A 16,069-nucleotide genomic window follows, 5' to 3' on the forward strand; every position below is an offset into this window, starting at 1 on the left:
AGTACTCCCTTTCCTCGCCCTGCCCCCCTTCACGAACGTGTTGTTCAACTCCAGTATCCCGGATGGACTGTCTTTGGACAGGATCTTCACGTGGTTAGACCCCCCCTTTTCCAACTTAGAAACCTGGTGCACCCCATCTCGCATAGGCTTCACTTCTTTGAAACCTTACGTGACAAATATGACATCCCCAACCACTCGTTTTACTTTTACCTAAAGGTTAGGCACCTTTTCAGCTCCAAATCTCCGACCTTAACCCTTGACAATCCCACGGCTTTTGAACACCTTTGCGCCCAGGGTCCCCACCAATTACATCTAATCTCCTCTATCCACCGAATCCTCCATGAGTCGACCCCCTTAAACGAACTTACACATCTGTATATGAGTAAATGGTCTCAGTTGTTAGACAAACCCATCCCCCTACAGACATGGGATAAGATTTGGGCCTCTACTTTTAATCCTCTTAGCCCTTGTACACACGGTCGGAGAATCCGTCGGAATGTGTCCTATCGGACCGTGTTGTCGGATAATCCGACTGTGTGTGGTATGCATCGGACTGATTCCATAGAACCCAAGTTTCCAACTTGTTGGAAATATTTTCAGACAAACTGGTCCGATCGGACATACTCCGATCATGTGTAGAGAATTCCGATCGGACAAAGTGCCATGCATGCTCAGATCAAATTCCTAGACCAAAGCTATTGGCTACTAGCCTGAACGTAGTCCCGTCATAACGAAATAACGTCATCACGTTCTGAACGATCGGATTTTCCGACAACTTTGTCCGACCGTGTGTATGCAACAGTTTCGGACACAATCCGTCGGACAAAATCCAACGGATTTGGTTGGCAGAATGTCCGACCGTGTGTACAGGGGCTAAGTGTGTCACGCAAAGGGAAACGGCAATTAAAATTCTCATGTTCTGGTATAGGACCCCCAATGTCATCCACAAATTTGATCCCTCAGTCTCGCCGCGATGCTGGAGATGTGGGCTCAACGTCGGGTCATTGTTCCACATCTTCTGGAAGTGCTCCCTGGTACGTCCTTTTTGGTTAGAGGTGGGATCGTTGGTGACGGGGGTGTCCCTTCCGATCGATCCCCTACACTGTTTGTTGGGTCTCCCTCTCCCAGGCCTACCCAAAAATACCAACCGGCTGATCTCATATATTCTATTAGCTGCTAAGAGGCTCATACCGTTATGCTGGTTGTCTGGCGCAACCCTCCCCTGGCCTAGATTTCTCCAGTTGGTGTCCGAAATACGGAGAATGGAGTACCTGACTGCTTCGGTACATGACTTGGTTTCCCAGTTTGATAAAGTCTGGGAACCCTGGGATCGATCGGAATTTGGGTCCCCCCTGTTTGTACACCCTTAACGGCTGCAGTTACCGGTGGTAGTACCTCCTTTCCGGCCTCTGCGCCCATATTTCCTCCTCCCATTAACTTTCTATATGTACTAGTCCGGTAACTCTCTCCCCTTCCCCTGAGATTTACCACGATGTTCTTATGGCTGTATTGTTGTTTTGTCTATCTCTGGCCTCCGGCCTATTGTCGCACCGACTTTAGTTTTTCATAAACTGTATGTTATTTGCTTTAACTGTAGCAGTTTTGCAGTTCACTTTTGTGCCTGCATCTGTGGACATTAATATCTGACTTCTGTAGTTAACGTTTACGTTATAATCTATGTTTATTTCTGCTTACTAATCATTTCATTGCTTGATTATTTTGTACTTGCTTTGAAATTTAATAAAAATACAATTTCAAAATAAATAAATAAATAAATATACAACTACCTATTAACCACTTCCCATCTGGGCCAATTCTGGCACTTTGCTCCTACATGTAAAAATCATCATTTGTTTTCTAGAAAATTACTCAGAACCCCCAAACATTGTTTTTGTTTTTTTGTTTTTTGTTTTGTTTTTTCAGCAGAGACCCTAGGGCAGGGATAGACAACCTCAGGTCCCCAGCTTTGGTGAAACTATAAGTCCTATGAGACATTGCAAGGCCCTGACAATCACAGGTATGACTCCTAGAGGCAGAGGTATGATGGGATTTGTAGTTTCACCAAAACTGGAGTGCCAAGGCTGCCTACCCCTGCCCTAGGGAATAAAATGGCGGTTGTTGCAACTTTTTATGTTGCATGGTATTTGCGTTTGCTTCTGTACGTTAGCATGCAGGGGCGTGGGCACTTTACGTTTAAAAAAAATATATATATATTTTTAGACTTTTTCTTAAAAAAACTTTTTTGATCACTTTTATTCCTATTAAATTGAAGTCAACATCCCTTGTAATAGAAATAGTGAGTGACAGGTCCTCTTTATTCAAAGATGTCTCTGCCTTTCCAGCCACGTCACCGGCATTGTTTGCTTTCGCCGGCCTGGACATGACATCATAACATCGTGCCTGGGCCTCCGAGAGGCATAAAAATTACTGGGGACCATCTGGTCACCAGAAATCTCTATGCTCAACTTCCAGCAGCAACCATTTCCTTCTTCGGCTCACCTATCGCACGGGCGAGGAGCTATTATTGTTCTTATAGTGCCTGTAGCTGCAGGCATTATTCAGATATCCCCACTCAAAGTCAGGACTTCATATGAAGTACCTTGAGCAGGATGTGGTTAGGATTGGTTGGTTCTTGCTTCTACCAGGCAAACAGAACTCTGCTGGGATTGGTGCTCTATTATGCCTGCAAAGCTCTCTGATGGAAAAAAATTGATCCACTCACACTTCTTTCGGAATTCACTAATCAGTGATGATCTGCCACTGTACATGGTGTTGTGTGAGTCTAGGGAATGCCCAGAAAAGTTTTACATTGTTTGGGAAGCCTGGCTGGATTCTCAGCTGACAACTTAGTACTTGTACAGGGGGCTTTAGTTGCATCCATTCATGGTCGGTTGTCTTAATGCCTATGGGACACATCTAGCTGAGTGACATACAGTAAGTCCATTTTCGAACACTGATGAGGTGATATGGTTTAATGTGGAGAGTGTGAGACCATATGATATGGCACATTTTCCTTTCTGGGTAGAGGGATGGAAGAGCCAATTGCATCTTTCAGTGGCATCCTCTTTTCCTGACACGAGCCAAAATGGCTTGAAAGTTATGTGACAGATAAGGCCCCTGACTCACTCAGGGTTATGCCGGTACTAGGTACTCCCTTTTTCATAGTAATACCTAGATTGGCTTTAAACTTTGAAGCAATACCTGGTTGTTCTGCACTTTTAAATCCTGTGTTTTTTTTTGTTTTGTTTTGAACTCATTGTTAAGGTATACATTGGTGTGCATTGTGCACCATTGTTTGTCACTTTGAGAAAGGGGTTCATCTTGGCCCCGAAATGTAGGTGTGTTATGGTTTACTGTGCTTATTTGTATATCATTGAAATCCTTAGGTTGACTGGTTGAGTGCTGTGTCTCTCTCCTATTTGGACTGTACACCTGTTATTTTGCAGTTGAAAATATTTAATAAACAGAAAAAGGCAGTGCAGCATTCCCTGTGTGTGAAAATGGATGTCCATGTAGCCACACATCGAAACAAGTCCACTCGTGATAGTATATGGCAGCCTCAGCCTGGGCTCCAGCCAGGCTACGCCCCCAACACTTTTTCACACGCATTGACTTTTGGAGTCGGGATGAGCTCCCTCCCAAGCCAGCACTCACAGCAGTGGATCGAGACTGACTTCCTAAGCCTGGGTGTCTCTCACATGGGGTTTCTTTGGGTCACAGTGTAGCATTCCCTGACACATTTTCTGCATGCCTGAGCAGATATTTCCTAAAAAATAAATAAAAATAAAAAATAAAAACTGGCGGTACTGAAAACAACCAAATGATTAAAATAAAGTAATTGTTGGATCAAAAGATTAGCGTCCTACACCAAACATGTAGTTAACATGATAAGCAAGTGTTTTGGGGGCCACACTTGAACTTTCACCAGGGCTTAAAAGAACAGCTTGTAATTAAATTATTACATTCATATTCAGAGGTTTCTGAGGGAGTTCCTCTCCCACATATCATCTATATTTTCCACTGAGACCTTCTCACAAAAGCAATCATATGTACTAAGTTACATCTACCCAATGTTCAAGTGGCATCAATGTACTACCTTTAAAGCAGTAGTAAACCACTGTTTTTTCTTATTTTTATTTTTTTTAAACCTACAACGCAATGCCATAATGTGCGTGCTAGTATGCATCACACTGTCATCGCTGAAGGCGTGTCCATCTTCACCCGGTCTTCCTTCCGGTTTTGAAGACTTCGGCTGAGTACAATGACATCACTCCTGCGCATGCACACAGGAGCCACCATTTACATCACTCTGAAGGAATGGTGCACGTTTTACAGCATAGGTAAGCCCTATAGGTTTACCTATAGGCATGGAAGTTTACTCCCACTTTAAATAGGATTCAAATAAAAACAAACGTAAGTGCTGAGTTCTTCACTGGTTTGCGGGTCCCTGGTGCCACCATGCTAACTGTGGAAAGCTGGCTGTGTTTACCTGCACAGGGATGCATAGGTGTTCCACGCATCCCCGTGCAGGTATTCCCACTGATGTTAACTAAGACACAGCAGCTACACTTATACAGATGTTGCTCCAAATATTCTGTGCAGGTGCACAGCCCTGAATGCACACTGTTTGCGTTTGGGGCCAATCACCCACACAGATGTCAGATTAGGAGCAGTGTCTGTGTACCTGCTGTGTCCAGATTGACATCAGTGGGACTGCCTACACACTCTCTTTCATTATATTTATTTTTCTGTGAAGGCAGCTTTTGAGTCAAAATAGGTGATCTATGTTGAAATACACTGGTATAGAGCTGTGATGAAATTTGTATGCTCTAATATGGACCTGTAGTTTTAGGGTACCTGGCAAAATAGACATATGGTAGCTGCCATTTTAGAGTTGATTTTGACGATGCAAGCTCCAGGACCATTGCTATTCAGTCACTCATCAAATAGGAAAGCAATGTTGAGGATGATGGCACCTAAACTTCCAACTTCCTGTGCATACAGTAACATCATTGGTAGCTCCCTTACTTATATTTATTCTGAACAGTGTCCTTTAAATCACATACAGATTTTTTATCTTTCATGATCTCCACCAGAAACATTTGCCCTTCAGCAGTACAGTATTGCTTTGTTTGCACATGAATCTGTTCTTAATGTGTCTGAGGACTGGCTTATGACTTGATTCTTTTTTTTTTTTTTTTGTTATTCCTTTCTAGTTAATATTATCCCCCCACCCCGAAAAATTGAAACACGGAAAGATGGCTCCGAGGTGAGTGATGACAGAGGTATTTGGGTAAGCTTGACCATTTACAGTAAACAAAGTACTACTGTGATACATTCGGCATATATGGGTATTGAGTGGATAATATGGTCCTTTAGGAACACTTTAATATGTACCTGCTGCCTGTGAATAGGCTGAAGGTACTTGATATAGTGCACCTGTCATTTTGTGGAAGATGATATGCTGTACTTCGTTTATAAATGTCTATTTACTACATACATTTTGGAGGTCCATGCCAACTGACATGCAAGTGCTCAGTTACACATATGCTTTCAGATTTTGTCCTTTTAGTGGCAGATTCTGGGTTTTCTCCTGACAAATGGCTGCAGTAATGGATTTATTTGCTAGAATCACCCCATGTTAAAATGTGATCCTGTAGCATGATAGTAAAGAGAAATTGTTCTGTAAAGGAGTCAGTGTATTTCTAATGGAACTGCTGCTGTTGCTAGAAATCTGTGGGTGGCGGTAAGCCTTGTTAATCAGGGGTTATTTTTGCATTTCTTACTCATAAATCAACACAGAATGTGTGCTGACACATTATACAGCCTTTATGTAAGACGTAAAGTACAAATGCACGAATATTAATTTTCAAGTAAAAGTATACCAACACTTTTTTAATTGAATACAGTTGAAATGAAATGTCATTTATTTAGTTTTGGACTGCCTCTTAAAGCTAGGGAAAATAGTCCATTCTACCCATCATCCAGTTAGATTTAACCTTTTTAAATTTAATTTGCAGGAGAGTCTGGTTACTAAGGGCAGAATAGATGCTTAAATCGGTCCCCATTTATCCAACAGTTTCAGTCAGAGTAAGGGCCTGTATCTACAGCTTTTGTACACACAGAGCTGCTTCTTTCTCTGTATAACTCTATATGGGAATGTAAAAGCAGTAGAAGCAGATCACATACAGGTTCTCTGGAAATGCAGTGCATTCTGAATGATGCCAAAAGCATGCCAGTGAAGCCTTTCAACACCGTGCCTAAAGGACCTGTAAAGTAAGCAGTGTTTGCAATGCTTTCTCTCTAGCTAACCCATATGCTCTGGGAATCTTTTGTCATATATTAAATGTGTATTTTGTTTCAAAAGGCTTTATTTGAAAAGTACAAATACATAAATGCACGGTTGATGTAATTATCGGTAATATAAAGAACATGACATAATAAACCTCCCAAGTGGGAGCAAATTGGTAAACCAAAAAAATACAAACTTACCGTAACCTGATTTGTATCGCTCAAATTACTTTATCATATTTGTAATATTGCATATTTGATAGACAAATGTGAGGTGGTAACAATTAAGAAAGGTCTAGGACAAACCTACTGGGTATCTATATCGTATTTGGTTGGCCTGTTGTGACAGAACTGACAACTACCCTTGTGGTTGAGGTCAATGGACCCCTAGCAGCCGGTATGGGGGAGTGGGCTTTGGAAAGGGCTAATATATGGGCAGACAAAAAGTGTATTACGATAGTGGGAGAGTTCTGATCGAGGGTTGGAGAATTCAGGAATAACAAAAATAGGATTCTTATAACAGCTTACCTGTAAAATCCTTTTCTTTTGAAGTACATCACGGGACACAGAGGCATAGTGGTTACTATGTGGGTTATAGTCCACTTTCAGGTGCTGGACACTGGCACACCCTAAACAGGAAGTTGCCTCCCTATATAACCCTTCCCATACCGGGAGCATCTCGGTTTTGTACCAAAACAATACAGATATATACTAGAAAGAGGGGCGGGACCTCTATGTCCCGTGATGTACTTCAAAAGAAAAGGATTTTACCTGTAAGCCATTATAAAAATCCTATTTTCTTTAATCGTACATCACATGACACCGAGCCATAGTAATTACTATGTGGGATGTCCCAGAGCAATGCTAACTGAGGGGAAGGAGATGCAACAAAAGTAGGGCACCATGACATCAGAGGTCTTATACTGCTGCCTGCATTACACTGCGTCCAAAGGCAACATCCTTATGTCATTTTACATTCACCTGATAGAATCTGGTAAATGTATGGATTGGAGACCAATTTGCGGCCTTGCAGATTTGAGTCATGGAGGCTTGGTGATGCACTGCCCACGAAGCACTAACAGCCCTAGAGGAGTGCGTATTGATTTGAAAGGATAGAAACTACCTCTTTAAGCAATAAGCTAGAACGATTACTTGTCGAATCCATTTAGAATAGTAAATTTCCCTGCTGCCTGTCCTCTTTTAGGACCTTCAGGCAATACAAACAACATCATTTTCATACATCACAGGACACAAATCCTTAAGTATTTACTTAGTGGGTTATAGCTACCTTCAGGTGTTGACACTGGCACATGCAATACAGGAAGTTGACTCTCCTATATAACCCCTCCTCCATCCAGGAGTACCTCAGTTTTTTCGCCAGTGTCTAAAGGTGTTGGCACGAGTGAAGATGCGCTCTGCGGTGCTCCAGGAGGGATCCATGCTGGATTTAAAAAGCCTCCACAACCGGATCCATCCTGCCACTGCGGCTCCTGGGTGGTACCCGGGCCTCGCATAGAAGAATGAGGTTTTGCCTGTAACGCTCCTCTCTGAGGACAGGCCCCTAGGAACCAGGGCTCTTTTTGCTCTTGCCACATTACCTAAACCTGTTCTGAGGGGTGCTATACGTCCAAAGGAGTGGAACTCCTATTAAAAGGGCCCGGTCTTTGGAGGTTTAACCACGTTGCCCACTGTGATGGGTGTAGTTTTGGATCTGTCAGTTTACAGCAGTATCCTGCAGCGAGGAAAAGGTAAGAGGAAAGCATAGGAACTGCAAAGTCCACCTATGACTTTTCTTTCAATTATATTGTAAAATGCCTTAATAACTCCTCTAGAGGGAGTAATGGTGTATAGACCCTGTTTAAATCTGTGCTAATAGAGCGTGTCTCTCAGCAGCTGGTGGGGGGGGTCTCCTCTCCCCCTAAATGGAGAAACTGAGTGGATAGGGATACACGTTATGTTTAAACAATCATAAATCTGAAAAGCTGGTAAAAAGGCTGTGGAAATACCCTTCCCCCCTCCCCTCTGAGGTGACTCTTGCTAAAGCACAGGAAAGGGCGTTATGTATGGACAATCATGCTCACGCCTGAAAAATCTTAAAGCTGTTACTCAGAAACAGACAGTGTCTATCAGCAGCTGAAGCAAGGCTGTCATAGGATACAGAAGCGCTGGTGCACATGAGGGGTTTACACAGGCATTTGCAGTACAGGAAAAACGTTTTGTTTAGCATTAGATCATTCTATGCTACCACAGTTTTTCCTACTATTGTTCAAATAGAACAGTTCTTAGAGTACCTTTTGCTTTTTGTGCTTTGCACTAAGGCTTCAGGGCTTACTACTAAGGCACCAAAACCACCCCAGGTGCTGGGAACTCCAGACATGCCTCCACATTGTCATCCTCTCCAGAGATACCTGCCATGACAAGCCAGGGTGACTCATTGGAAGCAATTGGTGGTGCCACTGCTTCTCACACTTCAGCCCCTGTATATGTGACTGAAGATACATTTTCCTCTCCCCTGCAGGGCTTGGAAGATTAGCAGCTTTAATCGGATCTTCCATTAAAGTGGATAAGAAGTATGCTAGAGCCCTCTCTCCCACTCCAAACCCCTTACCGGGGGAACAGTGAGAACAGGATGAGGTATTACCCTCAAACGATCGGGAAAAATAGATTACTCCTCTGCGGAGGAAACAACAGTTGAAGTTTCAGCTTCACAATCTGAGGTACAAATCCTTATGGACATGGTTTGATCTAATTTAATGGTACCCCTAACAGAGTCGGCTGAAAGTCTGGTTTCTTCTTTGGGTTCCTTGAAACCTTCATAACCAGTGCATGCGTTTCCAGTCCACACACTACTAGAGAAGCTTATTTATACCGAATGGGATCATCTGAATAAGCATTTTCTCCCTCCAAAGAGATTCTCAGTTCTCTATCCTATGGAGGAAAAATTCACCAAAATGTTCACCAAATGGAAAGTTCCAGCAGTAGATGCTGCGATTCCCAGTGTGAATAAAAGTTTAACTTGTCCAGTGGACAATGCACAAATGCTAACGGATCCAACAGATAAAAAATTGGAATTACAGTTAAAATCCTCTTTTTCTTTAGCAGGTACTGTTGCTCAGCCTGCAATTGCAGCTATAGGCATCTGTCAGTCCATAAAAGACCAGTTCACAGAGGTCCTTAACGAGCTCCCTGCACAACAGGCCAGTGAGTTGGCCAATTTACCAAAAGCATTATGTTTTGCCATAGATGCTATAAAGGATTCTATTCACCAGGTGTCTTGCCTTGCACTTGTGCTAGTACACATGCATAGGACCCTTTGGCTAAATGGTTGGTCTGCCGAAGCTGCCTGCAAAAACCTACTGTTTAGTTTCCCATTTCATGGGGAGAGACTATTTGGCGATGATTTGGATAAATCCAGGAAATTTCCAGTGGAAAAAGTACTCTTTTGGCAGTCAAAAGAAAGTATAAACGTCCTTCATTTAAACTGACTTTCTCTCCTGCACCAAGTGCATCCACCTCTAGCCAGTGGCGACAGCTTCTACCATCGGATTCCAGAGAAAAATCACAGGGTCAGGCCCAGGCTCAAAGGAAGACCTGGAGCCGCAAGACTACAAAGCAGAATACTAAGACCTCTTCATGAAGAGGTGTCTCCCCTCACCAAGGTGGGGGGAAGACTTCTGCATTTTGCAGAAGTCTGGCAGTGGGAAACTCGGGAGAGATTGGGCTCTCTCCACAGTGACTCTAGGATACAAACTAGCATTTCGGGAGTTTCCACCATCTCACTTTCTGAGCTCAAACGTTCCCAAGGATCCAGGGAAAAGACAATCCCTGTTTCAAGCATTAGACCAATTATTGACTCAAGGGGTAATCATACAGATGCCCACAGAAGAACAAAGTTTAGGTTTCTTTTCAAAACTGTTTCCGGTACCAAAACCGAATGGAGATGTCGGGCCCATTCTGGATTTAAAAAATCTAAATTGGTTCCTAAAAATTTGCTCATTTCGAAGGGGGGGGGGGACCAGGTCAGTGGTCTCCATCCTACAAGGTGGAGAACTTCTGGCGTCCATCGACATCAGGGACGCATATCTGCATGTCCCTATATTTCCCCGCTCACCAAAGGTTTCTGCAATTCGAAGTGGAACAATGGCACTTTCAGTTTGCGGCCTTACCCTTCGGGCTAGCCACAGCACCATGGGTATTCCCAAAAATACTGGCCCCACCTCTAGCCTGGTTGAGGGCACATTGCATAACAGTGTTGGCATACCTAGACGATATAGTAATAGACCAGTCAGTGACTCGCTTAAGGCAAAGCGTACACATTACAACCAGTTACCTGGAAAGTCTCGGTTGGATCCTCATGCGCCTTAGACAGCGGTGCCTGTCTTTTGGCAAATATCTCCTAAACCGTGTAGGTTTAGGAGATATTTCTTGGACCTACAGGTAAGCCTTAATCTAGGCTTACATGTAGGTCAAAGTGGTTTGTAAAGGTTTACAACCACTTTAAAAACAGTAAGAAGGCTGGATTACTTAGGCCTGATCATAGATACAGCCCAGAAATGGGTGTTATTGCCTCCAGCAAACATCAGCTCCATACAAGAGCTGGTACGGATGGTCAGGTAAAAAGCAAATCCTTCAATTCGCCTGTGCATGAGGTTGTTGGGAAAGATGGTAGCTTCATTTGAAGCAGTCCCCTATGCCCAGTTCCATTCAAGAATGTTGCAAAACAGAATCCTCTCTGCTTGGAACAAGAAGATCCAAGCTTTGTACTTGCCAATGCATCCGTGTCCAGAAGAAGGGAGCCACTTGCATATGGAACAGATGTGCCGGTAACTCAGTGGGATCAGTTTTCACTGATCTACGCTTTTCCCCCGATTCAGTTGCTGCCTCGACTTCTTTGCAGGATCAAGCTGGAAAGAAAGCCGCTAATTCTGGTAGCGCCAGCATGTCCCAGGTGGGTCATAGTACGCATAGATCATAAAGATGGCAGTGGAGGGTCCTTGGTCTCTCCCACTAAGGCCTGACCTGCTATCACAGGGGCCGATATTCCATCCTACTTTACGAATGCTAAATTTAATGGCTTGACTATTGAAACCCACATTCTGAAGAAGCATGGACTTTCCAGGTCTGTTATCTCAACTTTAATCAATGCAAGGAAACCAGTTTCCAGAGCTGTATATTATTGAGTTTGGAAGGCTTACGTTTTCTAGTGTGAACCCAAGGGTGCCAGATATATTGTAGGCATTTTATGCACGGGGTAATGCGGATTAATCCGCCAGTTAAATCACCTTTAACCCCTTGGGACTTGAATTTAGTTTTGTCAGTGTTACAAAAACTGCAATTTGAACCATTACAGCATGTTCCCTTAGTCCTTCTGACTAGGAAGCTGATATTTTTGCTTGCTATATCCTCAGCAAGGAGGGTCTCAGAATTGGCTGCTCTTTCTTGTAAAGAGCCATATTTGATTATTCATAAGGACAGAGTGGTGTTACCCCCTCGCCCAGGCTTTTTGCCAAAAGTGGTTTCAGGCTTTCATCTGAATGAAGATATTGTCCTGCAATAGTTTTTCCCAAAACCATGTTCCGGGGAAGAAAAGTCACTACATTGTCTTGATGTAGTGAGAGCAGTGAAAATCTATTTAAAGAGAACTGCTCAGATTTGTAAGACTGATGTCTTATTTATTCTGAGGGTCCTAAGAAAATGACAGGCAGCTTCGAAATCCACTGTTGCTAAGTGGATTTGACAACTCTGGTAGAGTGCGCCTTAACTTGAATAGGGGTAAGAGTCCCCCTATTCAAGTTAAGGCGCACTCTACCAGAGTTGTTAGTGCTTCTTGGGCAGTGCGTCACCAGGTCTCCTTTGCTCAGAGCAACTTGGCCTTCAGTCTATATATTCACAAAATTTTACCAAGTGGATGTAAGAAGGAATGAGGCTATCGCCTTCGGGTGCAGTGTTCTGCAGGCAGCAGTATAAGTCCTCAAGGTCTATGGGTGCCCTATGAGTTGTGCATCCCTCCCCTTTAGTAGCATTGCTATGGGATGTCCCACTAAGTAAATACTTAAGGCTCTGTGTCCTATGATGTACGATAAAGAAAATAGGATTTTTATAACAGCTTACTTGTAAAATCCTTTTCTTAGAGTACATCATAGGACACCGAGGTCCCGCCCCTCTTCTTTTATAGGGTTTAAGTATATTGCTTATATTGCTTGGCTACAAAAACTGAGGTAGTCCTGGGAGGAGGAGGGGTTATATAGGGGAGTCAACTTCCTGTATTGGGTGTGCCAGTGTCAACAGCTGAAGGTAGCTATAACCTACTAAGTAAATACTTCAGGCTCTGTGTCCTATGATGTACTCCAAGAAAAGGATTTTACAGGTAAGCTGTTATAAAAATCCTATTTTTCCGAATGTGAGCAGTCGTCTTTACTGCTCTCATCACATCAAGAGAATGTATTTTAGAATGATTTTTGTTCCATAGAACAGGGTTCTGGAAAAAACGAAAATAGAACAATATCCTGGGTTAGATAAAAACCTGATACTACCTTCGGGAAAAAGTTAGGAGGACGACGCAATACTACCTTATCCTGAACAATATAAAATATGGCTCTTTACAAGAAAAAAACAACCAATTCTGATACCCTTCTTGCAACAGATATGGTTACCAGTTACTAGTTTCCTTGTCAAAAAGGACCGAGAGAATATGTTGTATCGGCCCAAAAAAAGGCTGTTTTGTAATGCCGCCAAAACTAAATTCAAGTCCCAAGAGTTCAGGGATGACCTAAAAAGGGATTAAGCTGTATTACCTCCTGTATAAAATTACAAAGCAAAGAATGCGAAGCAAGTGATCGTTGAAATAATACCGATAAGGCCGAGACATGTCCTTAGAAAGCACTCGAGGACAGTTTTATTTCTTACCTCATCTGCAGAAATTCAAGGATTCTACCTTTGACCTATTTCCTGGGGTGCAACCCATGGGTTTACACCAGGAGACATATGCTTCCCAGGCTCCATAATATATAATTATTGAGGCCAGCTCCCTTGCCTTAACCAAGATAGAAACCACTAAACCTGACAGCCGACTTTTCTTCAGAGTGTGGGACTCAATAGCCAAAACGCTAAACTTAATGTTTGTAAAGTAGGATGGAATACTGGACCTTGCGAAAGAAGGTCTGGCCATGGCGGTAGGGTCCATGGGTTCCCTACTGTCATCTTTACGATCTCTGCATACCAAGATTTCCTGGGCCCCACTGGGGGCCACAAGAATCATCGACTTCCCTTCCTGCTTGATCCTGCAACAAAGTCGTGGACGCAGGCAGAATAGCAGGGAATGCATAAATCGGTGAGAACTGATTCCATGGGAATAGCAGGGCATCTGTTCCGCATGCTAGCAGATCCTTTGTCTTTGACACAAAGTTGTCAATCTCTTTGTTGAACCTGGACGTAAACAGATCTATAGAATAAAAACGTGGAAGTCTGGTCCCCAACCAGAACCACCAGAAAAGGAGAGCTAGCAGACTATCATGGTACGTGTTTAGAATAAAACTATGCAAATAAATTATCGCATGCACAGCAAATAATTTATTTTGGTAGTTTGCACAGCAGCTAAATAATTGCATGCACAGCAGCAATTTGCATTAGGATTCACCATTAGTATTGATATAATTATTGATTTATTGCACTTTATCTATGAAATAGAATACATATCAAACAAGGATTTTCCATCTTTGTAGTAATATTTGGTATATAGTTTGCTCTGATCTTTTTTAATGTAATCTTAAGATTGAAACAGCTGATTCTCCCGCATTTAACACCTCAGAAGAGGAGTCATCAGCCTCACCATGGTCCCCTGAGGGAATTCATCTTCTCCTGGCCCTGGTTCCTCAGTTTGAGGGTCCTGTGGTATTTTGACCCACACTGGGATGCGATTAAAGTCGCTAAACTTTTTTTCTTTTTTTAAAAACCTATCGTGGCTGAGGAAAAAATATTTTTAGTAAAATAAACAGGGGCTGCAGTATTGAAAACAGTTGCAAACATTTCATGGCCCAGATGCTCACTCTAACCAGCCACCCCCTCTCAGGGGAGGGTGCCATTTGTAGAGATGAGTAGGCTTTCCAGAGCTTGAAGGAGACCCTTTTAGCTCTTTTTTGGGATTTTTACAACCCCCCCTCCCCCTTCTGACCTTAGCCCGATGCAGAAAGCAGAGGTACTACCAGAAGAAATCGCATCCTCTTCTTGAGCAATAGTCCAGCCGCTGCTGCTATTAATGCTCAGCCTGATGCATATAGTACATGTGTCAAATAGGAAATGCCTGTGTCACCAAAACCTCTTTCATGCTCCTCTTTGCTCTTATGTCTCTCCGACAATTTTGCAGCCAGCACAAAAAAACACTCCCGTGTTGAGAGGATGCCAACGCCACGCTAAGCTCCACCCCCACCATCTCGTCGCGCTGCCCCTTGCTTTCTCTTTCAAAACAGTGTTTTCCCACACAAGCATGGGCCTCTGATCCCACGTGATCGGCTTGTGAGAAAGAGAGGGATGGCATGGAGGAGACCTGGAAGCCGCTGCTGAGTAGGGGCGGTAAAAGAAAATGGCATTGCCGACCATTTTTTTTTCTCCCTTATACTCAGCTTCATGAAGAGTGGGGGTGTCTGGAGGAAGCAAACCCCCCCCCCCCCCTCCCAGCAAACTTACTGGAGGTCTGCCTGCTAGCCAGAGGAAAAAGTCTGCTGCTTCTATGACACAGCGTGATCTCTCAGCAAAGCATGAGAAGGTGCGTGCTTCATACAGCCCCCAGTGGGGACACTTAGGCATGACAACATTTACTTTAAAGGAGACATTCCATAAGAAAACTCCACTTACCTTTCCCGCCGCAGGGTTTTCTGTGGTAAAACTAACAGACCCAATCTTCACCCTTCACGGTGGGTTCCGTTAACAAACCTTCAGGAATCGGGGACCCTCTGGGAAACCACAATCTTGGACATGTAATAGCACCCCGCCAATAAAACTTTATGACCTTAATACCAAAAGTACTGGGTTCTGGGGTCCAGCTCTCTAAAAGGAGAAGTGTTTACAAGCAAAACCTTGTTTCTTCAGATACGAGGCCTGGACACCATTCAATTTGGCCTAATAGACACACTAAATGGATCTGGCTGCATAGCTAGCCCCAGCAAGGATTGCTCCAGTAGAGCTCAGCACAGCACATCTTCACTGTTGACCAACACCTTAGACACTGGCGAATAAACTGAGATGCTCCCAGTATGGGGTTATGTAGGGAGGCAACTTTGTGTTTAGAGTGTGCCAGTGTCCAGCACCTGAAGGTGGACTATAACCCACATAGCTACTATGCCATAGTTACTATGGCTCTGTGTCCTGTGATATACAATTAAAGAAATGTAGGCATTCATGGGGAGGTTATATAATAGAGGTTGAACATAAAGTAAGGTAGGGGTGCGGATTAGGAACAAGTGGGGAAAGGCCCCAGGGATATAAGAGAAAAGGGGTAGGGATGACCCCATCCTCCCCCTCTGGCAAGAGATCAAGCATCCATTCATTGGATTAAGTCCTCATAAATGTCTATTTGTATGTTCATTTGTATTGATTTTACATTACAGGGGCTTCCATCACTGCTATGTAGCTGTGGCCTTAGTAATAATTACCACTGCTACTGTGCCTTTGCTACATTGAATTTCACTTTACTAGATATCTACATTAAGGCCTTGTATGCAGATGTTGTGAATGAGTCCATGATATCTATGCTCTGTACTGTACAAAGAGGTTGTAACCAATC

General features: G+C 43.3%; 1 protein-coding gene across 4 annotated transcripts in view; it reads left to right on the forward strand.

Moving 5' to 3' along the window:
• PRKCZ (protein kinase C zeta) overlaps positions 1–16,069 on the forward strand; it is a 614,201-nt gene that overhangs the window by 438,897 nt on the left and 159,235 nt on the right. For 3 of the 4 annotated variants that reach the window (XM_077457658.1, XM_077457662.1, XM_077457660.1), the window contains one exon: positions 5,217–5,293. In XM_077457658.1, the coding sequence (XP_077313784.1) occupies positions 5,217–5,293 (77 nt within the window). The remainder of the gene's footprint in view (positions 1–5,216; positions 5,294–16,069) is intronic. The other variant, XM_077457659.1, reaches the window with a different exon arrangement.

The sequence above is a fragment of the Lithobates pipiens genome, unplaced genomic scaffold, assembly GCF_037356315.1.
Source record: "Lithobates pipiens isolate NorthernLeopardFrog02 unplaced genomic scaffold, aLitPip1_a1.2 Scaffold_27, whole genome shotgun sequence".
Lineage (NCBI taxonomy): Eukaryota > Metazoa > Chordata > Amphibia > Anura > Ranidae > Lithobates > Lithobates pipiens.